General features: G+C 44.5%; 1 protein-coding gene across 1 annotated transcript; it reads right to left on the bottom strand.

Moving 5' to 3' along the window:
* Positions 1 to 181: 181 nt before the first annotated feature.
* On the bottom strand, positions 182 to 27874 carry NEF1 (no exine formation 1). The gene is made up of 4 exons (XM_086519949.1): positions 26417 to 27874; positions 2179 to 2753; positions 1695 to 1914; positions 182 to 1622 (listed from the first exon to the last, which is right to left on the bottom strand). The coding sequence occupies exons 1-4, from the start codon at positions 27608 to 27610 to the stop codon at positions 306 to 308; spliced, it is 3306 nt and encodes a 1101-aa protein (XP_086376075.1). The 5' UTR covers positions 27611 to 27874; the 3' UTR covers positions 182 to 305.

Here is a 27874-nt window from a genome sequence, read left to right as displayed (position 1 = left end):
ATCAGCTCCTTTCCTTTGCACCAAAAAAGCAAACAAAACAAAAACGAAAAACCCAAGACCCAAAAAAAAAAACCAAAAAAAAAAAAAATCACTTGGAAACATTGTATTGGATGGAACTCACAATGCGACAAGCCTCAAGATGGATCTGAGCTTTACTTAAGCTTATCATGAAACCACTGGCAGAGGTACAAGAAAAAATGTTGTCATTAAGACGCCGCATACTCTGACCTTTACAAACAACAAGACTCGGCATTGACTGCGAGTTTACAAGTTTTCCCTCACTTCTTTCCACAGCTAACAAAAAGCTAGATAAATTTCATGCCTGCGATTTTTACATGCCTTGACACCAAGTATTGTATTAAGGCATACATTATACCGAGGAGCGATAATGCTCGAATTGCAGACATATCTGTGATGAAAAGAGGGGGCAGGTTAAGAGGGGTGACAAGCAAAAGCCACATATCTGGCTGTTTTAAACTATCCCACATAAACCGGTTAAATATGAGTTGGTTAGGTAAGGTGACAAGTAGCAGCAGGGCGTTCTTCACCACAAAGAAGAGGCCGGGTCCTCCGGTATCCAATCCCCAAGAAGCATTCTGATAGCTATACCACACTTCTTCCCATATTTTGTAAAGCACGGCACCGACAAGATACCCAGAGATAGCAACCGTTACTGGAAAATAGCGCTGCCTATCCCCAAATCCTGTTAGCAAGCTTGAATCCTGATTTAGAAGCAATAAGATGGGTGCAAGGAAAAATATAGCCCTGTTTGAACCACCTGTCAACCTAGCATTCAATATGAGACAAAGCACAAAACAAAGGCACGTTGCGACGTTCCCAACTGCCGGCATCCATGACCCTTCCGCAGCCAGCTTTTTTACAGTGAAAGATGCTGCAAGCGACGGGCGTCTTTGAAGAAGCCGATACTTGGGTACAAAGCCAGAACTCGCCCCTGGTTGCACCCAATTTCTGCCTTTCTCCATCACCTTCTCTTTCAGCAAAGATGCCAGCTCAAACTTCACTTGCAAGGCAATCAGCATAAACATGCTAGCAAAGAGCCCCAAAAGTGAAGCCCTCGAGCCTTCCACTGCCAAAAGCGCCACTAGTCTCTCGTCATCACTCTCACCTGTGCTAAGCCTCGCCTGTCCCTCCACAAAATAAGAGACCGGTAGCAAAGCCACCAATAGTGCAAACACCCAGGGCATGTATCTTGGGCTCGAAGCAGAGGGCAGGTGTGTGAAAACCAGAAATACCGTGCAGCACAATAGAGCACCAACAAGCAATGCGTGCAAAATGGGTGCCTCCAGAAAGTACTGTGCACATATGTAGACGCCGAGAGAAAGACCAACTCCCAGAGCATAAAAGAGCCTGAGCTCTACAAAGTACTGTACCGGTATGGCAGAAGTGAATGCAGCCAGAGACGCAACAATTGTGAATAGGAGTAGCCAAGAAGGCCACCCAGGCTTTTCTGAAATTGTACCATATATCGCCATATCATCAAGCATGTGTCTGGGCGTGTGATATGTGTCCCACCAGAATGTCCAAGCCTGGGGAACTGGAGGTTGCAAGAATACAAGGCCAGCACCAAGGGCCACTATCAAAACAAGGGCTCGTTTCGCAGCCTGCACACCACTCAAGTGATAAGAACTAATCCCACAGTTTAATTAGAGAACTCGATGCACAAAGAAGCTCACCTGTACATGAGCAAAGTGGTATGTTACAATCGGCATATTTGCGACAGCACAAATAGATATTATCGCACCAAGAATGAGGCCTTCTGAAGGAGGCCGCCCCATGAAAGATTGTAGTGTCTCAAACACTGTGTATCTGCAAAACCAAATCGAGATGCAGACTGCTGCAGCATGTGCAAAGGCTTGCCAAGGCTTCATCCTTGAAGCTCCCTTTGATTTGTCCCTACCAACAAAGGAGCACAAACACATAAGAATAGCAAGTAATAATATCGATATATAGAGGGCCCAAGCAAACATTTAACACAAATAATTAACATGAGCCTGTACAAATAACAGAAGCCTATACACTTACACGTCATCATAACATAAAACACATGCAATACATTTGGAAGTCAGGATTTTCAGCAAGTCCCAGGTCAAACAAGAAACTGGCAATAGTTTATTAAATTACAACATCACAAAATTTAAAGAGGGTAGAATCCAGTACCTGTACAAAAGAACAGGTGGAGAAATCGCAAGCAGTAAGATGGCTGCTGCCCACAAAGCACCCTGTGAAGGTAGTAAAAGCATTGCAAGCTTTGAACAATAGAGGCATGTCAAAATCCAGTGTGTCAACGAATTGATACGCTGTTGTGCTGAAAGGCGGCGAACTAAGAGCAAGCCAACTGCTGTTGTAAGCAGAACCATATAGCTTGGGTACACCACCTCCTCATCATCATAACCTCCGAAGTAAATGTTGGAATAATTATGCAATCTGTTTTCCAATCGGCAGACAAGTATAGCATGAGCTATGAGACCAGCATCTGCTAGCAAATGGACCTTTGAAGGAAGCAGCAGAAGCCCCGGCACAGCTAATGCCAACACTGCACTGCCGATCAAGAGCTTGCACGTGCTCTTCAACATCACACCACCCAGCCATACATTCAAGAACCAGAAATTATGCACCACAAACCATGCCATCGGAACACTTGCAGTAACAGCAAAGATGAAGTAAGATGAGATATTCTTCTTCATGCAAAAGTGTGATAAGTAAAATGACGCTACCAGTGGAGCTGGCAAAAACTGCAGAAAGAAGAAAGAGAAGTTAGCACTCCTCCATACATACAGCAGTTTTAAGCATTACCACCATAACAAGACGAGCAATTGAGACCGACTGACTAGACATTGCGGTGTGCTGCATTGTCAACAAGCTTGTAGCAGCCAGACATCTTTAGGATGAGAGTATCACATGCAATGAACCTTGTTCTTGAGCCATTAAATTTAACGCTGATGTCAACATAGCCCAACTTTTTGAGTTCCAGGCTATTTTTGTGCTTCCCCTTGGTATTCAGATGACCCCAAAAATACACAAATATCACACCAATGATTTCCATCAATGATCTGCTTTATAAGGGATCATAATACCGAGTCTAAAACCTTAAAAATTTTAGGTTTTTCAACAACAAATTGTGGTTTTCATTAGAAAAAAAAAATCATCAGGTGTGTGATTGCTATTTCTTGATGCTCTTGGTCTAGAGCTTACCACTATCAAGAGTTATGCCTCACATGTGTGAGTACATCAAAGGATCAAGTCAAGGATAGGCGCATCAAAAGTCGTTAGTAAATAATGGAAATAATGTTACAGAACATACATTACGAAATGAAAATTTTAGAATTGAGATTGATTCTTTTGAAAGGGCCAAGACAGATCCTTGACTAATTTGGGACAGGTTCAACGAGGGAGTTGTTGGGTTCCCAAAAGTTTGAATTGAAGGGTATATTTAGTATTCCCACCATTTATGGACATGCCACCCCAAGTAACAGTTGTCACAAGACGGGGCACCAGTGCCAATGGAGAAAGAACGTACCAAACAACTTTAAGCACTTCAAATAACAACTGAGCTGAAAGAGATGGAGAGTGCACGACACACGAGATGGGGAGTGGCCAAGTTCCACCCCAAGAGAGCATTGGCCCCATACGTTGGCACCCCTTTCGGTATTTCTTTATATTGCTACAATGCCGGTACTCCAATCCACCTTGACGCTGAAGCATGCCAGAGAATGAGCCCTCTCCACATATCTAAAGGCCCTTGGCCTTGAAAAGCAATTACATGAAAAGCAATCAAACTCAAAAGTCAATGGTCCCAAAAAGCACTAGCGACAAAAACTGCCAACACGTTTTGCGGAAATCCGTATAGCTGCCGCGTCAGCACGTCAGCACAAATTGCCGACATCCGTGCAGCTGCCACATCAGCATGTCAGCGCCAAATCTGGGATTCCGTAGAGGCTGCCACATCATCAGTTTTTACGCTAAGGAGCCTGTGTGTGTGCGTGTGCTCTCCTGCTTTATTTTTATATCTTTAGGTCACTTGGGCCCCATCGGACGGAGAGTCCCATAAGTTGGCGAGAACTTCTCTTTAAAAATAGGCCACTCGGCAAGACTTTGCAAGTACAGGCTGCCACGTCAGCATGTCAGCATAAAATGCGGGATTTCGTACGGCTCTGCCACATCAGCAGGACAGCGTAAGATCCTTCTGTCGCAAATTGGTGACGCGGTAGGCTCTCAGACACACACACCCCTGCTAATGTGGCAGCAGCCCGTGAAATGAGCCGACATGCTGATGTGGCAAACTATACGGACTCCCGAAAATTCCGCTGACTGTTGACATGGCAGATTCTCTGCAATTTCCACTGACTTGCTGACATGGCAGTGAGTATGGAATTCCAGAAATTACGCTTGCTGATTTTTGCTTTCGGGTTGAAGTTGCTTTTGAGTTTAAACTTTTTGGGGCTCTGCTTTTGGGCAACCCTTGTAAGAATAAATAAGTCTTTTGGGTCTCATTACTCAGAGCATCTGGACGCAGAGTCTGAGTGTGAGTTCCCGTGGACTCTCTTGTACTTTGCACACAGATTAATATAAAAAGAAATACCGAACGGGACGCAAGTCTTTGGGGCCAATACCTCTTGGAACGGAACTGCGCAAGGCCATGTCGTCATTTGTGAACTGTTTAAAGTGAATCTCTGTTGTGCCGCGGTAGAATCTAGACTTGGGGTGTCCAAGTTTGTTACACCTTCTATTGCTTTTGCTTCTTCTGATGCTGCTGCTTCTTCAGTTGCTTATGCTTCTTCTAGGGTTTAGGTCCCTCGGTCGGTAGCTCCGTTCTTCAGTGACTCAGCACGTCAACAATTTGTGACACGACGACCTTCCCTTCCCTTCTACATGCGACTGCTCTCGCGCGGTTGTCAAGCCAAGGCCAAGCTCTGATACCAATCGTTGGAACATGGCTATGGGGGATGCCAGTGCGGAGAAGCCATGGTGGAGTTGGGCCTGCAGAAAAGCAAAACGGGGAGGGGGGGGGGGGGGGGGGGGAGAGAGAGAGAGAGAGAGAGAGAGAGTGTGTCACGTGACACATCCAGCCCTATGTGTCAGTGGACAAGCTACAACATGATCAGGGTTCAATCAGTCTAGATTAGAAGTGATCTGGCACTTTTGTGAGTCTATTCGTAGACCGTGCATGCACAGTCACTTACTATAGATGCATATCCTCTGGTTACACACAACATGATCGTCAGTATTCCCATCAGAATCCATTAGAATCAGTTAGGGGAATTTTCCAATACATTTAGCCTATTTTCCCTATTTTTAACATTTTTCACTTATTAATTTAAGTGACTTTCCAACAAAAGTAAGTAGGGCAAATTGGGTAAGAAAATATATAAGCAAACCAAAGCTAGCACTCTTTCGCAGATGAGCAAGGAGCACAACAGCCCCTCAGGCAGCAGCAGGTACTCCCTCTCTCTCAGCAAGAACCCCTCAGCACCCCTTGGCGTTTTTGGTCATACCTCATCGCCACATTCAGCCTTGGCGTTCTGTCACCACCCACAGCCCCCTAGCCCTGGCGCTTTCAGCTTGTCTTGATCGCCAACAGTAACCTTGAACCTAGCATTCCATATCAGCCAAAACGCAGCAGTACCATTAGCGTTTTTCAGCCCAAAACGCAGCAGACAAAAATCAGTGTTTTTTCAACAGTTAGACAGCGTTTTTGCAGCAGTTCAAACAGCCCATTTTCAGCATCAAGTACGGCAGTCAATTCAGCCCCAAGTACCTGCAGAAACACCCCATTTTCAGCCTCCCAAAAACGCAACAAACCAGCGTTTTTTAGCAGTCCGAATCAGCCCCGAAATTCAGCAGATAGAAGACCGCAGATTTCAGCCCTTCAGTCGTCGTCGTCATCCCCGTCGTCGTCACCGGCATAGTCTCAAGTTGCATCAGTTTCCATGCATCATCATTGTACCACTTTGTGCAATCAATAAGTAGACCACTCTCGCCGACGAGAGTGGGGCCTTCGGAGGAGGGTTTTACAACGTCTCTAGTGTCTTCTCTCTCTATCTCTCAATCTCATTCACTTGCACGCACAATGTCCATTCACTTTGTTTGTGATCATAGCATTCTCTCACTAAGAACGGAAGGCTCTACCTTCCATAAGAACAAAAGGAACCTTGAGCACAGTTCGGAGCACTCATCTTGAGCAAAGCACAAACATTTATTCCGCTGCACCTAACAGAGAGAGAGAAAGAGAAGGAGACAACACAGAACAAAAAAAACACGCTATATTCTTTTTGATAAGCCTTTACATATAAAAACCTTTCATAAACCTTTCCCATGCATACTCTAGTAGAAGCTGAGCTATAACTGCATGCTATAAGAGAAGTTTCCCACAGGCTTTGACACACGAACTAGACCCGGGCTTGAATACCCAACACTAGCCTGGCACCTTTGTGAGCCTCTAGCAGGACGTGCATGCCCAAGCCGGTAATAGTTGCATACCCTCTCTTGCACAGTACAGTCATTTCAACATGAGCATTTTCTACCATGTGAACCACCTCTTATAGGTCATTTATTTATAAGTGACTTTTGGAATTTTTTTTAGAAATTGTGGGTTTGTTGGGAAGCTTGCCCCTCCTAGCATATAAATAGTGCCACGTGGCATGTCAACACGACTTACAAAAATCTGCTCCAGAGTTCAAGCTTTTGATATTTGGGTTTAGGGTTATTAATTCCTAACCCTTTAGTTACTTTGGGCCACTCGACAGGACCTTTTGAGATTTCTTATGTTTCTTCTCTTCCTGCTAATCTTTAGGCCTCTCGACCAGTTCTTGTAAAACTCAGTCAAGTCAGTTCAAGACCCACAGGTCACCTAGATGTTCCTAGCACCATGCAAATGTCTTAGATGCAAATCCCACATAGAGAGAACTGATTGTCACAAACCACTAACGTGTCAAGCCACTGAAGAATGGAGCCAACCTGCAAATCTAAGCCAGAAGAAGAAGAAGAAGAAGAAGCTTTTACCAATTTATGGAACCCCGCCTGACGGTGGCTCAAGTGACCCAAGTGACCTAAATAAAGCAGGACCCACACAAAAGCCAGGCGTAAAGATGATGACATGGCAAGAGCTGTACGGAATCCCGCATTTTACGCTAGCTCTGACGTGGCACCTATACGAATTTTCACGTTTTACACTGCTAACGTGGCACTTATATGGATTCCCTAAAATTGCGTTGGTAGCTTTATGACCGGTTGCTTTTGAATTTGAATGTTTTTCATGTAAACCCCTTTTAGAGGCCAAGGTCCTCTAAATATGAACAATGGGCTCTCACTCTAGCAATGAAACGAACGAGGGGAGTGGATCTCCCGGCTACACGGACTGCCTACAGACACGCGTCGGACAAACCACCCGACCATAGCCACCATCCGACAGCTCCCCCGTGCTGGGCCCAGCGTCCGAGGACGTAGGCGTGCACCTGTAAGACCAAGCGTCCCATACCACCCGGCCTCACCTCCTCGAGGTGACCTCACGCACTCCTAGCCTCGCAGGCTAACCACAGGCACTCTGTCAGTGGGGGTCAATAACTGCAAATGAGACCTTGGCCTCCCTTTTATAATAATGGCCGGCCACACTTGCCGTGTTCACACCACGCCCGCCTGGACATTGGACGCCTATCCCGACGGCGTCTGGGCTAGATCCCCTCTCCTGTGTGAGCGGGACATAACATACTTCCCCCCTTAAGAATTATTGATGTCCTCATCAATGAAGTGGGGATCTGAGCTTTTAGAGCTCTCACTGGTTCCCAAGTAGCAAACCTTTCAGATTGACCCTTCCATTTAATTAAGTACTCGCCATTAACCCTTTGGCGCGAATGACGGATACAATGATCTAAAACTGCCTTTGGTTCTCGAGGAATATACTCAATTTGTATATCTTACCGTACAATTTCCTCGATAGGCACAACAACGTCGACTTCGCCCAATTTTACTTTAAGGCGGCTGACATGGAACATTGGATGTACACTAACATCCGAAGGAAGAGCCAGTTTATAGGCAACTTGGCCAATTTTCTTTGTGATCAAGAACGGACCACAATATCTAGCTGAAAGCTTATAATGCTTTCCTGTTCGCATAGTCTTGGAATCCTTGGGTATCTTCAGGTAGACCCATTGTCCCACATCTAGAGTCCTTGGAGACCTCTTTTGATTAGCATAAGTAGTGACTCGATCACGAGCCGTTCTTATACTATCCTTAGCCAATTCAAGCATTTCTTGCATGTCATATAGGAAATCATAAGCTTGGCGTTCCTTGACTTTCTCTAAGCCAATAGCAATCTGGGATTTAGGCTCAAATCCATACATCAGCATGAATGGGCTAAATCCAGTAGCAGAATTATTGTAGGCAAACTCTAACTGTGGAAGATATCTTTCCCAATCAGACTACCAGTGAGAGACATAGGCTCTCTATAACCGGCCCGTACAACGTAGAGGGCGGGTACTATTTCAATTACCTGTTAACTTTACACAGAGCACTGAGAAGGGAAGAGAACACAGTTGCGTCCAGCGACTAGAATGTCACTGCGCACACGAGACCGACACCTTGCAGGCACCAAAGACTGGCGCCCCTTTCGGTATTTCTTTATTCAAATTAAGGTAGACGATCCAACCACTTCGCACAAGCTTTCACAAAGCTGTCCAAACCTGGCGAGGGCTGAAAACGCAGGTTTTCGACCTGATTTTGGCAGCATAACGGCGCAAAAACCCCTGTAGGTCAAAAGCACCTGTCTAGGACGGATTTCCTCGCTATCTCGAAGCTTTCTGGTGAGCTGTCACAGAATTTCAGCGGGCTGTAATTCCCTGTTTTTCACTGCCGGGTGCCCAAAAGCCTGTGCACGCATCCCAAGGCTCTCGCGAGGCTCCCTCGGTGTTCCCTTGCAGTTTAGGTGCGAAACCCTAAACCTGTAGAAAAACACAGCAGGCTGTAATTCGCTGTTTCGGATCGTTTTTAGCGGAGCGAACACGCCTAAGCGTGTCCCAAGGGCTCCCGCACGCAATGGGACAGTTCCCCTGTGAATCGGACGAGTTTTCACGCGAGAAAACTCTCCAAACTCGCAATCTTTCGCGATGGAACTGTGCGTACCTGTGGGGGATTAGCAATTAGCTAATCCAATTCCTGTTCAGAAGGCTCTTGCCTTGGCAAACGCGCATAAACCCACAAAACTATACATGTTCATCTGAGTAGCCCAACTAGTGGGGCATTACCATATGTGCCAAAGGGGAGAGAGAGATGCACGAGAGCAAATCATCGCGCTACATGAGACAGAGGAGAAGGCAAGCTTTCCATTAAAGCTGTAGACCTGCACCCACTTCTCATACACACACTGTAGGTCACTTCTGAGTCAAATCAACCTCCTCTCTCAAATTGGGCACCCCCTCTTCATGCTGGAAGTGACAAAACTGCCTGGAGCCGCCATGCGTCCAGTTTGCCCCTTTTGAGTTAATTCTCTAGTTCCCACTGACTTATAAAGTTATAAGTGACTTTCCGAGTGGCCCAGACTTCATTTGGCGCACACAGGCTTCCATATTCATCAAAATTCAGTGCTAACTGGCCCGACCAGTCCCAGACTGACCGACCCAGACTCCCGCTGTGAGAAACCTATTCGGCCGCAGCCGTTTCACACTGGCCATGCAATGTCCACTTGAACCTTTTCAAGGATTCCGAGGAAAACAAGTAAAAATAAAATAAATAAAAATATCTAGGTACTTATTTACAGAAGGCAACAGGAAAAATACACCTCCTGATGACACACCCCACCCTTGAAATACTGCAAGCGACCTCGCTTGCATGCCAATACATGCAATATCTCCTGACATCACATATATTCTATGATGGGAATCCAAGATATACGTGCTTCCGGAAATGTAGCGTTGGACGATTAAACAATCCCACCAACCTGGCTACGACACATATATCAAGCATAGAAGCCTTCTAGTGTACTCTGAAGCAAGCAATTCAGACTCTTCCATCCATTTGGCATCCAATGATGGATAGTTCTTGAACTTCACCAAATAGCGTCTTGCAACCTTTCCTCTAACCTTTCTTTCTTTATGTGCCAATATTTGTTCAGGAACAAGGATTTCATCCAATTCTTCCACTTCGGGTTGTTCCTCATCAAGCATATTCTCTGGCACATCACCAACAAAGGGTCTTAGAAGGCTGACATGAAAAGCATTATGTATTTTCCAGCCTTTTGGTAGCTTTAACTTGTAAGCTACATCGCTGATCTTTTCTGAAATCTGAAAAGGACCATAATATCGCATACTGAGCTTAGGAAACAAGCGTTCCTTGCCTTTCCTTTTCCTTAACCTGGCCTTTTCAAAGCACAAAAGCACCCAATCACCAAGTGAAAATACAAGTTCACGACGGTGACGATCAGCAGCTTTCTTTTGCTTAGCTTGAGTCTTCTCAAGAGCAATCTTTATCTTTCTGTATGTTTCATCCATATCTTGCACATACTTGTCTACCTCAAAAATCTTGTCCTTAGTCTGCAAAATGGGCGGGACTTTCTTCCCTCCTTCCACTATCTCAAATGGTGTCTTACCTGTTGACGTATGCACAGTGTTATTGTAAGCATATTCAACCAATGGAAGATGGTGTTCCCAAGTTGCCTTGTGCTCTGACACATAACATTTGAGCAGGTCCAGAATAGTAGAATTTGCCTCTTCTGACTGTCCATCAGTTTACGGATGAAACGAAGAAGAGAACTTTAGCGTAGTGCCCATGTTCTCAAACAATGTCTTCCAGAAAAGACTCGTCATACGTGGATCCCTGTCACTGACAATTGATTGAGGCATCCCGTGATATTTAAAGATATTGCTCATGAATATCTTGACCATGTGTTATGGCTTTATCTTCTTCCTCACAGGAATGAAATGGGCCTGCTTACTGAACCTACAAATGATAGTCCAAATCCCATCATTGCCTGTTTGCGTCCTTGGAAGATCAAAGATAAAGTCCATTGCTATGCTTTCCCATGGCCTATCTGGGATCGGCAATGGCTGCAACAATCCCGGTTGCTTTTGTCTGTCAAATTTGACTTTTTGGCATACTAAGCATGATCTTACAAATGTGTCAACATCTTGACGTAAAGTTGGCCAATAGAAGAATGCCTCAACCCCTTTCACTGTCGCATCAATTCCACGATGCCCAGCATAAGGTGGAGCATGACTTTCCATCAAAATCTTTGGCCGTAACTGTTTAGTAACGCATAACTTTCCATGCATCATGAGAAAGTCCTTCTTAAGCATATAGTGCTCATGATGTTGCCCATCAACTAGCTGGTCATAGATCCTTGCAAAATCTGAATCTTCAGCATATTGTGTCTTCATTTCGTCTAGTTCACAATGGTACGGAATTGACACTGCTGAAATTTGGGGCTTTCGTGACAACGCATCAGCCACCACGTTCTTTTTCCCTTGCACATGCACAATCTGAAAATGGAACATTGACAAGATATTTGCCCATCGCATGTGCTTCTCAGACAACTTCGTCTGTGTGAGAAAATATCGCAAGGTTTGATGATCTGTTTGGACAACAAAATCAGCCCCTAGACGATAGTGTTTCCAACTAGTGAGAGCATGAATTACTGCCAGCAATTCTTTCTCATAGACTTGCAAGTTTCTTTCAGTCTTCAAAAGAATTCTGCTCTCATATGCGACTACTCGACCATTCTGCATTAGAACTGCACCAAGACTATGGCCACACACATCACACTGAACGACAAAAGGTTTTGAAAGATCTGGCAAAATGATTACCGGGTCTGAAGTCAGCTTCTCTTTCAAGTGTTTGAACGCTAAAATTTCCTTGGCTGTCCACTTGAAAGTAACTCCTTTTCCTTGTAGTGCATGGAGTGGAGAAGCAATCTCAGCAAAATTTCAGATGAACCTCCTGTAGTAGGAACATAAGCCTAGAAAGCTTCGAATGTCACGTACGGACTTCAAGTCTGGCCATGACCTAATTGCTTCCACTTTAGCGGGATCCATGCGTACCCCATCCTTTGAAACAATATGCCCAAGGAAGTGAATTTCTTGCAAAAAGAATTCACTCTTCTTCGCATTAATGAGTAGTCTGTTCTTACGTAACTCATTGAAAACTGCAGTCAAGTGATCCCTATGTTCCTCTTCAGACTTTGAATAGACAATCATGTCATCAAAGAAGGTACCCACGAAGTTTCTATGTGGTCTAAAAATTTTGTCCATCATTCTATTAAACGTGGCCGGAGCATTTGTGAGACCAAATGGCATAACAAGAAACCCATAGAGACCAAATGTTGTCCTGAACGCAGTCTTATGGACATCTTCTGGCCTAATGCGTATCTGATGGTAGCCACTCTTTAGGTCTATCCTTGTAAACAATGACGCTCCCTCAAGCCGATCAAGAATGTCATCTATCCTCGGTATGGGGAACTTGTTCTTGATAGTATTCTTATTCAAGGCGCGATAGTCAATGCACATGCGCCATGAACCATCCTTCTTCTGCACTAAGAGTACAGGTGAACAAAAAGAGGATGAACTGGGCTGAATCAGCCCCTTCTCTAAAAGCTCGTTGACTTGACTCATAATCTCTTTCTGCTGGGCTGCACTAACCCTGTATGGTGGTCTATTCGGTGGACTAGAACCTGGCACAAGATCTATAGTATGATCCTCAGGTCTCTCAGGAGGTAACTTCCCTGGTAAAGAGTCCGAAAAACAATCATTGAAACCACTCAAAAAAGTTGACCTATCTTTATCTAAGGTAGACAAATTAGATACAACTTGAGGTACTTCTTTTGCAAAGATCAAGTACGCAGAAAGATGATTATTTATTACAGATGAAATAGCAGAAGCAGAAACAACTGGAACAGACTCGCCTTTAAGCTTTACATCAAGGACATGAGTCTTTCCTCTATGTACAAGGGTAATCTTTTTGTTGTAAGTATCCACCATAGCATGCAACCTGTAACACCATGGAATACCCAGCAACACATCACAGCCCTCAAGTGGCATAATATGAAACTCTTCCGCACCCACATAGCTCTGAATGTGCAGACGAAGCTTTCCCAAAATGGGAGTAACGGGCTCTCAATGACCTGGGCATGCCAAACCTGCTTCCCCTGTCATACCCATCTCCTCTGCACGAATGCCCAACTTTGATGCCAATTCTGGTGATATGAAATTTGCACGAGCTCCTGGATCAAAGAAAACCAGCACTGTCTGGTCTCTAACTTTGCCCCAAGCTCTGCACAGCTCCGTGGCATCTGTGTTTGGCTGGTCTCCAACCAAATCTGGAACAAGTCCTGCACTTGGCTTTGGCTTCTTCCCTTTATGGTCTGACTTGTCATCCTTATCCTATGACTTCTGTGGGCATTCATTTGCAAAATGTCCTTCCTGTTCACAAATGTAGCATTTCTTGGCCTCCCTAAGAGCTTTCCGTTCTTCAAAAGTTTTGCCAGAAAAATGCCTCTTTTGTCCTTGTCCTCGTCCCGAAGAAGACTTAGACTGCTTCTTGGACGTATCACCTTCTTCAGTGGAGGGCTTCTTTGTGGAAGGCTCAGAAGGCTTTGCTGCAACATTGCCCTTGGCCGAAAACTGTTTGCCCTGGGACCCTTTCTTGTGGCTATTAAATCCATCGGAATCGCCCTTCGACAGATTGCTGGCCACTCTTGCATTCTCTATCAACTGAAACATATTCATGACAGTAGTCTTTGTGCAGTAGTCCCTGATTTTCTTGGGCAATCCGCAACAGTACTTCTCAATCTGTTCTGACAATGGCACAAACCTGTAAGAGGTGACTGGCAACAGTGCGGCCAAAACTTTTTATTGTACTCTTCCAAGTTCGCACACTGTTTAGCATTCAACTCGTGCCATTCTGTCATCACATCCACTTCAAAAGTGTTCGTCAACCATGCAGGCGCAAAAAGCTGTTTGAATTGGACCCACGTTGTTGGGGCTTGACCCTGGTTCAACAATGCGGTCCACCATTGAAGCGCATTCCCTTTCAAGAAAGTGGCAGCCTTGCGTATCTTTGAAGATTCCGTGAAGTTCCCTCCAACATAAGCTGCATCGAACTGTTGTATGAAGGTCAAAGCCTTCAATTGATCCTCAGTTCCTCTGAAAGTTTCAAACTTCACTCCCTGCCCACCTTCCTTGTAATCCTTAGGTTGACTCAAAGGAGCCACATTATCATAAACAGGTGCCTGTAACAGTGGTGCTCCATGATTGTTCATTCCAGCACTCGCATCAACTGTTTTACCTGTCATATCTGCATTTTGTACGTATGGCTGCAAAAAACAAGCCATACCAAATTGTGTTCCAGGCACTCGAAACTGGCCATAGGCACCCTGAAAACCTGGTTGGACACCCATGTTCGCGTACATAGGGTTACCCATGCCTGTTTGCATTGTCCCGAACACATTCCCTGGCATATAACTTGTGGAAGGTCCAGCCATAGCTTGAAACACTGAACCACCTCCAAAATAAACAAGATAAGTATTAGGTAATGGAAGGGTCTGACGCATAGCATGTTCATTAATCCCTTGACCATTCACAAACGGTTCCTGTCCAGCTAAAGCAAGTTGCTTTGGATCATAGGACACCGCTAGTTGCTCAACCACATGGGCTTTCCCTTGAGCATCATGAGTCCTCTGCACATTGGAAATCTCCTTTTCCTGCAACGGCTCAATCGTGCCCTGTGTAGGAGACTGAAAACCCTGTGTCGGAGCCTGTAAGAACTCCTGCATCCTTGGGTTGTTAGCCAACTGCTAAAACATGTCCATGCAGCAACGCAGTTGAGTTCTAAACAACCTGTCCTCTTCTTGAAGAGTTGAAGGAACTTTCTCCGTGCCATGTGAGGAAGATCCCTCTTCAGGTACTTGGTCTCTCTTCTCTGCCATATCGACAAGCTCTGTGTTGCTTTCACCCACAACGATCCACGCTGCACTTTTTGAAGAAAAAGTGACTATCCCGTCGATGGAACCATATAACCGGCATGTACAACGTAGAGGGCGGGTACTATTTCAATTACCTGTTAACTTTACACAAAGCACTGAGAAGGGAAGAGAACACAGTTGCGTCCAGCGACTAGAATGTCACTGCGCACACGAGACCGTCACCCTGTAGGCCCCAAAGACTGGCGCCCCTTTCGGTATTTCTTTATTCAAATTAAGGTAGACCATCTGACCACTTCGCACAAGCTTTCACAAAGCTGTCCAAACCTGGCGAGGGCTGAAAACGCAGGTTTTCGACCTGATTTTGGCAGCATAACAACGCAAAAACCCCTGTAGGTCAAAAGCACCTGTCTAGGACGGATTTCCTCACTATCTGAAAGCTTTCTGGTGAGCTGTCACAGAATTTCAGCGGGCTGTAATTCCCTGTTTTTCACTGCCGGGTGCCCAAAAGCCTGTACACGCATCCCAAGGGTCTCACGAGGCTCCCCCGGTGTTCCCTTGCAGTTTAGGTGCGAAACCCTAAACCTGCAGAAAAACACAGCAGGCTGTAATTCGCTGTTTCGGATCGTTTTTAGCGGAGCGAACACGCCTAAGCGTGTCCCAAGGGCTCCCGCACGCAATGGGACAGTTCCCCTGTGAATCGGACGATTTCACGCGAGAAAACTCTCCAAACTCGCAATCTTTCGGGATGGAACTGTGCGTACCTGTGGGGGATTAGCAATTAGCTAATCCAATTCCTGTTCAGAAGGCTCTTGCCTTGGCAAACGCGCATCAACCTCCAGAACTGTAAATGTTCATCTGAGTAGCCCAACTAGTGGGGCATTACCATATGTGCCAAAGGGGAGAGAGAGATGCACGAGAGTAAATCATCGCGCTACATGAGACAGAGGAGAAGGCAAGCTTTCCATTAAAGCTGTAGACCTGCACCCACTACTCACACACACACACACACACTGTAGGTCACTTCTGAGTCAAATCAACCTCCTCTCTCAAATTGGGCGCGGCAAGCTTTCCATTAAAGCTGTAGACCTGCACCCACTACTCACACACACACACACACACACACACTGTAGGTCACTTCTGAGTCAAATCAACCTCCTCTCTCAAATTGGGCGCCCCCTCTTCATGCTGGAAGTGGCAAAACTGCCTGGAGCCGCCATGTGTCCAGTTTGCCCCTTTTGAGTTAATTCTCTAGTTCCCACTGACTTATAAAGTTATAAGTGACTTTCCGAGTGGCCCAGACTTCATTTGGCGCTCACAGGCTTCCATATTCATCAAAATTCAGTGCTAACTGGCCCGACCAGTCCCAGACTGACCGACCCAGACTCCCGCTGTGAGAAACCTATTCGGCCGCAGCCGTTTCACACTGGCCATGCAATGTCCACTTGCACCTTTTCAAGGGTTCCGGGAAAAACAAGTAAAAATAAAATAAATAAAAATATCTAGTACTTATTTACGGAAGGCAACAGGAAAAATACACCTCTTGGTGACACTCTCAACATGTCCTCTAATGTCTGATTCATCCTCTCAGTTTGTCCGTCGGACTCAGGATGGTCAGAAGACGACATACTCAACTTCGTCTGAAGATGAGCAAACACATCTCGCCAAAATCGGCCAGTGAACTTAGCATCTCGATCACTGACGATATCCTCTGGTAGACCATACAGCTTATAAAGCTGATCAACAAATAAAACCGCCAACTCATGGCTTTTTACTGTCGAGTTCGTTGGTATTAACTTCGCCATTTTTGTAAGTCTATCGAACACAACCCAAATAGCGTCATTGCCCCCAGTATTTGGTAAACCAACGATAAAGTCCATGGAGATACTCTGCCACTTGGCATCTGGGGTTTCCAATGGATGTAGTAGGCGAGCTTTCCTAAGGCACTCTGCCTTATTGACCTTACACTGAGCGCATCTCTTCACATAGCTCTCTATGTAAGAGTGCATTCTTGGCCAATAGAAATATCGATTGACCAAAGCCAAAGTTCTCTGAATGCCTGGGTGCCTAGCGCTAGGAACATCGTTGCATTCGCACAAAATCCTTTGTCGAATCTCATCGATTTCCGACTCGCAGACTTTACCATTTCTGAACAATAGTCCACCTCTAATGGAATATTGTCGCTGTCTCATCTCTCCAGCACGACTCACTTGGGTCTCCGGACCACCCAAGCCTATATGCGAGTCATGCCCCGCTTCGACCTCGTTCCATATCTTGCCAAATGGCCATCAAAACGACATAGCCCTCAAAGAGAGAGATAGAAATCCATCGAGATTTCAGCCATAGACAAGGCATTGACCTCGGGAATCGTGCTGAGCACATCAGCAACTCGATTGCTAGATCCTTTTCTATAACGGATCTCAAAGTCAAACTCTTGCATAAGCTCAACCCATCTAGCCTTCCGGCCTCTGAGATCACCCTGATCACAGATATAGCGCAAGGAGTGATAATCTGTCCATGCAACAAACATAGAGCCATACAAGTAGTGCCGTCGTTTCCTCCAGGTGTGGACTACGACGTAAAGCTCCTTTTCATACGTTGGATAACGCATCTCAGCGTCAAAAAGCTTCTTACTTTCAAACGCAACAGGACGTCCATCTTGGTATAATGCGGCACCAATAGCATAATTACTAGCATCCGTTTCAACCACAAACGGTTTGCTAGGATCCACAATGTGCAATATTGGCGCAATAATCACCAAGTGCTTTAGTGTCCGAAAGCTCTCGTCGAGACGCTCATTCCAAACAACATGGGATTACCTTTACGATGAGGTCCCGAAGTCTTTGGCCCTTTCACCCCTCCTTTTAATAGTTGCATAAGCGGAGCAACACCTTTAGAGTAATCCTTGATAAACTTGCGGAAGAATCCAGTAAAGCCTAAAAAGGACTTTACTTGGCGTACATTCTTCAAAATGGGCCAATTTTGCACTTTATCCAACTTTTCAGGTCAACGCGAATTCCATTGCAAGTAATGATATGACCCAAGTACAGAAGCTCTTTCCTAAAGAATTCACACTTAGAGAAGCCTTAGCGCAGTACTTCGAGAACAGTGCGTATATGCGCTAGGTACTCAGACAAACTTCGGTTGTAGATCAAGATATCATCGAAAAATACAACAACGAAGTTGCCTAAAAATGGTCTCGGCAGATCATTCATCATCTGCTGAAACGTAGCTGGAGCATTGGTCAAACCAAATGGCAAGACCGAAAACTCGTAGTGACTATAACACGTATGGAAGCCTGTCTTAGGAATATCTTCCAGTTTGATCCGTATCTGATGATAGCCTGATCGTAGGGCTATCTTCATAAAATACAACACTCCATGGAGTCGATCTATCAAATCTATATATACCTTCATAAGTTCAGAATAGTCTGAACTCACGAATTATAAGAGGGAATAAAGCACTCATAAAACTATAAAAGCAAGGGACCAAGAAAAGAAAAGAAAAACAAAAACAAACAAACAAAACAAACTAAATCACTTTGTTTGCTACGAAACAAAACTAGATAAAACAAAACATTGTTGCACCCTTGACGAAACAAATGGTTTTAGAAAAGGTATGTGTAAAATAAGTTGACGCAACTTACTTGGCTTAAAACAGGTACTCAACTTTAAGCAAAAAAGGATAAAACATCTTAAAAACTTAATCCTAAAAATCAAACTTCACACAACAACTTCTAACGGAACATATTCTTAAGTCCTCAGGTAAGCTAAATACGAAATCGAAACAAAAATACTACTACAAACCTACAAAGAGCAAAGAACTAAACTTGACAATAGGTGATCTCAACTTCGCTGCTTGTCCAAACAGGAAGAATAAGATTATCACCTTTATCATGCATAGCTTGGACAACAGCTATGACATCCTTACTCACGTCGTCAGTGCCCAAGAGTAGGTGCAGGTTTATATAGAGGTCATTCATGCTTTGAATGTACTCTACAAAACCAACGAGTTGAGTTTCTATCACCCTCCGAAGGTGATGGGCATACTCAACCATGATAAAGGCTAGCAATTTGTCAAGCTATAGTAAAAATACTAGAAGCGCTAAAGATCAAAACAACAACATAAGGTGTTATTAAATCAAACAATAAGTGGGCTTTTTAGCTCCCCACTTCTATTGAATTTACTACTAATTATCTTGAACATTCTAAAGGAAGAAACATTAAAAATAAACTTACTACGATGCAAAAATGAACGAACGTTTTTCATGATTCTTTTGAATGAGTATATCCTTTTTTAACTAGTAAAGAAATAAGATGGCAAGATTGAACAACAAAAGCAGATTTACTAGAACAAAGACGAGAAAATCGATCTATCAGATCGTCCATGCGTAAGAGCGGATACTTGTTAATAGTGAGCTTATTCAACCCTTTGTCATCCACGCAGAAGCGCATAGTGTTATCCTTCTTTCGAGAAAGTAACACTTGCGCTCCCCACGGGGATTTACTTGGCCGAACAAAACCTCGATCGAGATAATCTTTCAGCTGCCGAATCTCATCCTCCTCGGTTTTACTAAACCGATAGGGTTGCTTTGAGAAGGGCTGACTACCAGCCGCCAACTCAATGCCATGATCTACTCCTCTTGAAGGTGGCAAGCCAAGAGGTAGATCATCAGGAAAAACATCCTTCAAATCGGTCATGATTTCTCGAATAAGGTTGGATTCGTCAGAATCCCCAAGTTCAACAGAAGAACATGAAACATTTTTACGAAACTCAGTGACAGAAGTACCAAGCACTAATGAATCAAACCAAGCAGATGGTACACATTGATAAAAGTCAACATCAGAAGACTTCGTTTCTTTATACATTTCCAATGCAGTAACAACTGGTATTGCAAAACCATTATTTACAGACTTCTGATTACAAAGCGACACAGATACATGAGGCACGTCCTGCTTAACAAAAACAAGAGAGTGATGTACATAGTCTATATACAATGAGTCTTGTTTATCATAAAACCATGGAATTCCTATATTAACATCTGCTCTGTCCAAACGCATGATGTGGAAATCCAGGTTTTCTTTGTAATCAACCAGGTCGAGCGACAAGTCTGAAACCATCCGATTCCATACATCCGTATCCTCGCCACGAGCCATCTTCACCCGATACTCATGGTCGTTGTCCCGCGTCCACAGGGTCGGTTTCTGTTGTAACAAACTGTTGACGTGTCAAAGCCTAAAGAATGGAGTCAACGTGCAGATGTGGCCGAGGGGCCTAAACCCTAATTTCTGCCAGAAACCCTACCTGCTGAAACCCTAACCCTAAAACCTGCAAACCCTAATTCTGAAAACCCTAACCCTAAAACCTGCAAACCCTAAACCCTCACCCTAAAACCTGCAAACCCTAATTCTGAAAACCCTAACCCTAAAACCTGCAAACCCTAACCCTAAGACTGGCATGATGACTGGGTAGGTTGTACGGATTTCCGTGATTTACGCTGACAGCTTTTGGCATTGCTTTTTGGACCAGAAGCTTTTGAAAACTTTTTATGTAAACTGCTTTTTGGACCAGAAGCTTTTGAGTTTTAAAGGCTTTTTACTATAACTGCTTTTCAGGCCAAGGGCCTTTAAATATGAGGCTAGGGCTCATTCTCTTGCATGCTTCAATACGAAGGTGCAGAGTCTGGAGTACCGGCTTGTACTGTGTTGATGCAATATAAAGAAATACCGAAAGGGGCGCCAAGGTTTGGGGCCAATACTCTCTGGGGTGGAATTCCGCCACTTCGTGTCGCATGTCGTCTCTCTCTCCATTTCAGTTCAGTTGTTATTTGAAGTGCTTAAAGTTGTTCAATCTGTTCTTTTCTATTGGCACATGGTGCCCGCCTTGTGACATCTGCACCAATTTTGCATCCACAATATTGTGTGAGCTTCCATTATCAAGGAGTACGGTCACGTCATGACCATTGATCTTCTCGGGGAAACGGAGAAGATCGTGCTTATCAAACACTTTGGTGCTAAAAGTACAGTTAGTGCATGAGCTGTGCGCTAAATGATGGATTTCAACTTGAACAACATCAGAGTTACCTCAGATCTCGTGAATTTGAACCGAAGGACGACCTTGCGGTTTTTGTATCTTCTTCTTCTTCTTGGGGTAGTCCTTGAGTTGGTGACTGTCTGGCCACATCCGAAGCAAGCCCCCTTCTTCACTGCATCAGCAACTGAAGCATTTTTGTCTTTCTTCTTCTCCTGAGAAGATTTCGGCAGTGATTTTGACTTATGCTGGAATCAGGATCGCTTCCTCGAAGCACCCTCACTGGATTGATGGTCTGCAATTCTTTTCTTCTCACAGTTCTTTTGACTTATGTTGGAATCGGGATCGCTTCCTCGAAGCACCCTCACCGGATTGATGGTCTGCAGCTCTTTTCTTCTCATAGTTCGCTCCATTTATCAAATGGAACGTACTGGTATTTGCCACTGCATCCTCGACATCAGTTGGGGCTTTGTCCTTGATTAAGGCCCAACGGTAATCCTCATGCAATCCCAGTAGGTACATGTGCACAGCGTGCATAGAATCCACCTTGTAAAAGGTGAGCGCCTCTTTGAAAGTTGTCGTATACTTATCAAAAGATAGAGCTTTCATCGAAAGACTCTACAATTTAGCGTAAGCTTTCGAAGCACACAGAAAACAACCCACTTCGTAGGCTTCTCTGTCATGTCGCGCCACCAGGTAAGCGCCTTACTGCGCAGATAGAGAGGAATTGTCTGAATCCTCCGTTCATCATGCTCCCCATGGAGATCAAAATACGGGGTTCACTGATGCAGCTAGTTATTTACGGCCAGTTCCGTACACTCCTCCTCTTCACCTGAGAAATTTGTAGTTTTGTATGGAATCGTGGCAGTCGGACCACCTTGTGAACGCCCAAAAGCAGCAATCTGCGTCCATTGCTGGAAATGGGTTTCGCCCTCGAAAATACGCGCAGTCGTTGACTGAGCCGTATTTTCTATAGTAAGCCGAGAACCAAGCCCTTGCACGACCCCTTCGAGAGAGGCCAAGCGAATGTTCGTCTGAATGTTCGCGTTTTCCAGAGCGGTAACACGCTGGTCGAAACTCTTGAAAGTACTTGTAATCCATGTGTAGATAGCATGCGTGAATGGAATTTGAACATTACCTGGCGCGTCGTCACGTTGCACATCCGAGCTGGAGGAATCCATGGCAAAGTGCGTGAAAAACTGGAAGTTTCACGCGAAACTAGGCCTTTTTTGCACTTTTCTATCGCGAAAAGTTGAACTTCGAGAAGCTCTACACGTCGACGTGAGCGTCCGAAGGCAAGCAGGTGATGGCGGGAGCGCGGGAGTGCGAGCAGGTGAGAGAGGGGAGTAATGGGAGAGAAGCAGAGGGTTGAAACCCAATGTAAGTGGGTTGTTTCAATAACTTGCAGGTTTCACATTCACTCTTTTAAAAAACTCAAGGTGTCCTGGCCACACTTTAAAAAAAATAGAAGGGTCACTTAATTTAAATAAACCAAGTTTAAGTGATAGCGTAAAAAAAAGACTTCAGCGCAGGCTAACAAAATATCGAGCGATGATCTGCGGTGCGGATGCCGCGTGGAAGGAAAGGATCCATGCTGGCATGAATTTCTCTACGCAAGGATCCTCTCTCTCTTCGATCCACCTTGGAGGTAACAGAGAGGAGAGCCTCTCTCTCTCTCTCTCTCTCTCTCTCTCTCTCTCTCTCTCTCTCTCTCTCTCTCTCTCTCTCTCTCTCTCTCTCTCTCTGCGCACTTCGCAGAGAGGAGCATTACAAAGAGAGATTTGAAAGAATACAGTATGCTGAATAATAATCTAAAACCAGCAAGTTAATGATAAATACACTGATTTTCATCGAAAACCAGTAAATTCAGTAAAAATCCTCTGATTTTCAGCACTTCCACCTGCTAAATTGTTGAATTTTATCAAAAATCAGTGAAAAACACATTAAATTTCACCTGCAAACATGCTGATGAGAAGAAAATAATCGATTAGACAATTATTTCATTAAAAATTACATAATATAGTGATTATCCGACTCTAACCAGCCCGTAGGTGTGCACACAGTCCTTCGTGCAGCCAAGCCGGCTCTGATACGATGAAACAAACGAGGGGAGTGGATCTCCCGGCTACACGAATCGCCTACAGACACGCGTCGAACAAACCACCCGACCCTAGCCACCATCCGGCAGCTCCCCCGTGCTGGGGCCAGCGCCCAAGGACGTAGGCGTGCACCTGTAAGATCGAGCGTCCCATACCACCCGGCCTCACCTCCTTGAGGTGACCTCGCGCACTCCTAGCCTCGCGGGCTAACCACTGGCACTCTGCCAGTGGGGGTCAATAACTGCAAATGAGACCTTGGCCTCCCTTTTATAATAATGGCCGGCCACACTGGCCGTGTTCACACTATGTCCGCCCGGACACTGGACGCCCATTCGGACGGCGTCTGGGCTAGATCCCCTCTCCTATGAACGGGACATAACAGGTAGTCTACCCACGAGGGATGAAGAGCACAGCCATGGGAGTCGTACTCAGTTGAAGCAATATAAAGAAGTACCGAAAAAGGCGCCAAGGTTTGGGGCCAGTGCTCTCTTGGGGTGGAACTCCGCCACTCCCCGTCTCGTGCGTCGTGCACTCTCTCTCTCTTTCAGTTCAATTGTAATTTGAAGAGCTTAAAGTTCTTTTCCATTGGCACATGGTGTCCGTCCCCGTGACATTGATCATGGCACAGAAGATTCCAGCTTTGACCAAGAGATTGGCATGGAGTCTGGACAATCTTTCTAGAAGAAGTGAGTCCCGGGTGGGCCAAAAGAACGCATTGATCCAATGCGTCTATGACCTCAACACAGAAACCCTAACCCTAAAACTTGTCATATCTGCCCCATGGTGTCTTGTCTCATATCTACCCCATGGTGTCTTTTTCACTTTCAATACTCAATTCCATAACTTGTTCAATTTGTGGTGTGTTTGTTTGTTTCACCACCTTGCAGGAACTTGCCGTTTACAAGCAACCGAGCTTGAGCCTAATGAGAGAAGGTAGTGCTCTCATGAAGACATGTGCTTAATTAAACAACTAAAAGATTCCAATAGAATCGTGAGGAGGAGCATTAAATTTTGTTGATGGGAAGAAGAGGATAAATAGAATTATAGAACTCTAAAAAGCATGTAATGCGTCTAAATCAATATGGTCATTCGTTGGGTTTTATCGTCGATCTACCAAATACATTACATGGCAAACCAGACGGAGGATGTGTCTCCTCTGAAAACTTCACGTGGATGGACTCGCTGAAGTTTCTCTCTCACCATGCGGACGATCCACATGCTCAGATGCCACTATGATTCAATTGTAGGACGGTGCCTCCACTTACATAAAGACCCCCAGAATTTACTCTGATTCCAACCTCAATTCGCCGCTTTCTCCAGCAAGCTTTGGGCTCTCACATCGTGCTCTGCTCCTCAGGTTCAGTCATGCCCCGTTATCATTTAGAGGCAACACTTCATGCCCGCGGTTGGGAATTTGTTTATTGATTGGGTTTAGTAGAGCTGGACAGCAGAAATCTGCTTGTTCTTGATCTTCAAGCACCAAGAACCAATGTGAGTGTGTGCGCGCGCACGAAAATCCCCCTCCCAAAAACATAGAAAAAGTGTTAGCCATAGTTTCTTCGATACATTTTCTATCCGCATACACATAGGTATGAAAGTATGAAAAAAGTATTGTTCACTGTCCTGGGCTGAATCATACGTGACCCTAACTTAATTCATACTTTCAAGTTTCTACAAATAGGGCACCATAAATTAGAGACTCATATTTAAGTACACAATTGCCATAACTAAATTGACAAAAACAAGATTCAGGATGCGAGAGCATCGACTTTCATAACTTGAGAGTAGATACAACCAAAACATAAGTAGAGATTCATAACTTGTTGAGAACCAAAACATAAGAAGTCATTGGCAGCCAACTGCAAGGGCTCAAAATGCAAAAAATTATGACTTTAGGGGGTATTTTAGTTTTGGCTTGGGTGAAGTATGTGTGCACGCTTTTGATAAATGCATTTCTTAATGCAGATCTCAATGAAATACCATCTAGTTTTCTGGAAAGGAAAAGGCACGCATGACAGAGACACGTGCGCTGCGGGTAGGGACATGCAAGGTTTGCGCTGCCTTGCTGCAGACACTCGTGGTAGGGGCAAGGTCTGGGCATGTTTTTCTTTTACTTAAAGAAGCTCCTTTCTCAACAGAATGGCTGTTCGCTCGCGTGGTCTAGATCAGTTCTCTGAAGATGATGTCTCCAACAGCCCTGAGTCCGAGTCCAGCCGTAGTCTTTGAAGTTTAAATTTTGAAGGTTGGCTTTCTAAGGCAAATTGGTGCGCAAACCAGAATCTGAGAATCTGGGAAGATTTGTGCGTATTAACATATAGAAGCTCCATTAAAGTTTCAAAATTATGGCTTGGGTGAAGTATCGTTCCATATCATACCTTCCTTTTTACAGGTAAATATGGTATTTCAAACAATATGTGTATGGAAAAAACTATGGTGTCAGCCTGGGCTCAAGGAAGATCACTCAAACCTTTTCGAGCCTACAGATGCCTCCACAATACATATTTAGAAACCCTCAACTCCGTGGACCACTTAGTTTTACAAAAAGCGTTCATTCCCAAAACTGCCGACAGCTTTTACTGGCAAAATTCGACGACTTGCAAGACAGTTACTCATCATCTCACAACAAAAGCGTTCCCGGGGAGCACAATTGGTGGACAAAACATACAGACTCCTTATCTACGTTGCACAACATTATATAATTTTGATCTCTTTAACAACAGATGCTTTACTTTGTTGAAGAAAATTTTTCTTCAAAAAATCTAAAATGCATCCCTTTTCAAACAGCTTCATGCTTTGGTTAAAATATTAGGCATGGACAAAAGGACATTAGTAGCTCTAAACGAGTGCCTAAACAATTGAATGAGCATACATTAATCCCAAAAAATTATGCACAAGTACTATCATTAGCACAAAGAAAATAAAGCAAGTAGGAGGCACTTCAAACTCATCCAGCAGGGAGAAATAGCCAAGAGGGTAAGAGTTCATGTATGAACACAATCTGAGCTTGAAGAATCAACCAAATTATGGATAGAGATATGGTGGCCAAAACCTTCCAAGTCCCTTTAATATAAAGAGAAATTCACATCCTATGTACTCAAAAATGGAGAAAAGAGGGTCGCACAAGACATTTGAAATTTGCCAACGCCATGAAGGAAACCCCACTATGAACCTTAACTACAAAGCAAGCAGTTTTCATACACATATTGTGGCATTGTAAAACAACATATATGGCAAGCAAACCAAAAATGCCTTTAGATTTCACTGTATAGATCGTATTATGTTACACAGAGAAACTCTTTGTGACAGTAAAACACTAACATTACACGTGAAAAACTTTATGCAATGAAACATGAGTAGCATGGATTACCTTGAGAGGAAGACCAACAACCAAAGAACCGGAAAGAGATGCCAACATCATTGCTCCTGTTAGGAGAACTGAGCTAAATGCATCACTGATCAATCCCATCCCATAAGCACCAATTGCTAATGTACCTCCCAGCAGAGCTATAGACACTAAAAGATAGCTCCATGGTGCTGGAATGTGTATATATTGACCAAAAGAGAAAAAAATAACCCTGACCTCCAGGCATATGATGATGACAAAGATTGATATTGCTCCATTGACTACACGAACTTGATGGAACTGTTTCGGGTCCTTTGCAAGCCACCATAGAGCACCTCTGGTTGAGGCATACAATTGAAAAAGCAATGGTATGAAGAAAAGCAGTAGTAGTTCACAAAAGGCGTTGATGGACGTCAACATGTGGGCATGATGGACACCAATATAGAACAAGAGAGGCAAAAAAAGCAGTGTAAGAGTGTGAAATGCCCCATCAAGTGCACCTAGAATCAAGGCTTCATCTGCAATCTTTCCTCCATAAGTTTTCTCAGGCTTTTTCTTGAACGACGATTGTAAAGGCAAGGCATAAAGCCAGTACAATCCAAAGAGGATCACCATAAGATAGAAGGGAGCGTAATCAATCCCCAATGCTGCTACAATGCCCCATGTTTGCACGGCAGAAGCAGCGAATGGTATGCAGGCAAATAAGAGCCGTTCAAGGGCAAGGATCACAGAAGGGTTTTCCAGTTGCAACCATTTGAATTGTAAGGAAGCCCATATGCCAATAAGAAAATTCACCTGGAATGAAAGCAACAGGGCCAAGCAGTACAAGGGAAATGAGACCATATAAAAGAAACTTGTTCCTGCTAGGACAAGGGCCAGCTGAGACGCAAAGAGGGAGCCCCAAATTCCAAAAAATGTGCCATGCTTGATATGTAGCGCATCCAGTATGTAGGAGAGCATGAGACCAACAGTGAGGGTTCCAAGGACTGGCTTGCCCCCCATTCCAAGCAGGAAAATCGCACATGGAACCAGGCCAATGCCTACCCTTATATTGTACTGAAAGCTACCTGCCATAAACCGAGAATCGTTGGACCGGAGCCGATTTGCTTGCCCATATCCATTGTAGCTAGATGATGACATTGATGATGATGGAGAGTCCATGCTCTGCATAATAGGGGTCATCATTGCAGAACCCCTGGTTCTGTAAGAGGCATCCATGATTGCATAAGCTCTGAACTATTCGCGTTTAAGCTTGATCTCACACGATCAACTCTGAAGCTGGCCGGCGTATGCGAGTGCATTCAAAACTGGAATCAGTCTCGCTCTCTCGCGCTTAGCCTGATTTTTCTGCGTTTGAATGGGCGCAACCGATCTGAGCACCTCCCAAATCGCCATTCGGAGCTCGCATCTTTCGAATCAGCATGGCTAAAGCCCTGCGAGTGCGTCGTAGGGTAAAATACGACACCATTGTTAATTGTGAGC

Source organism: Adiantum capillus-veneris, chromosome 9 (genome assembly GCF_014529385.1).
Source record: "Adiantum capillus-veneris isolate H3 chromosome 9, ASM1452938v2, whole genome shotgun sequence".
NCBI classification, from domain to species: Eukaryota; Viridiplantae; Streptophyta; class Polypodiopsida; order Polypodiales; family Pteridaceae; genus Adiantum; species Adiantum capillus-veneris.
The sequence above is the reverse complement of the archived record's forward strand: the minus strand, read 5'-3'. Positions and strand labels throughout refer to the sequence as shown.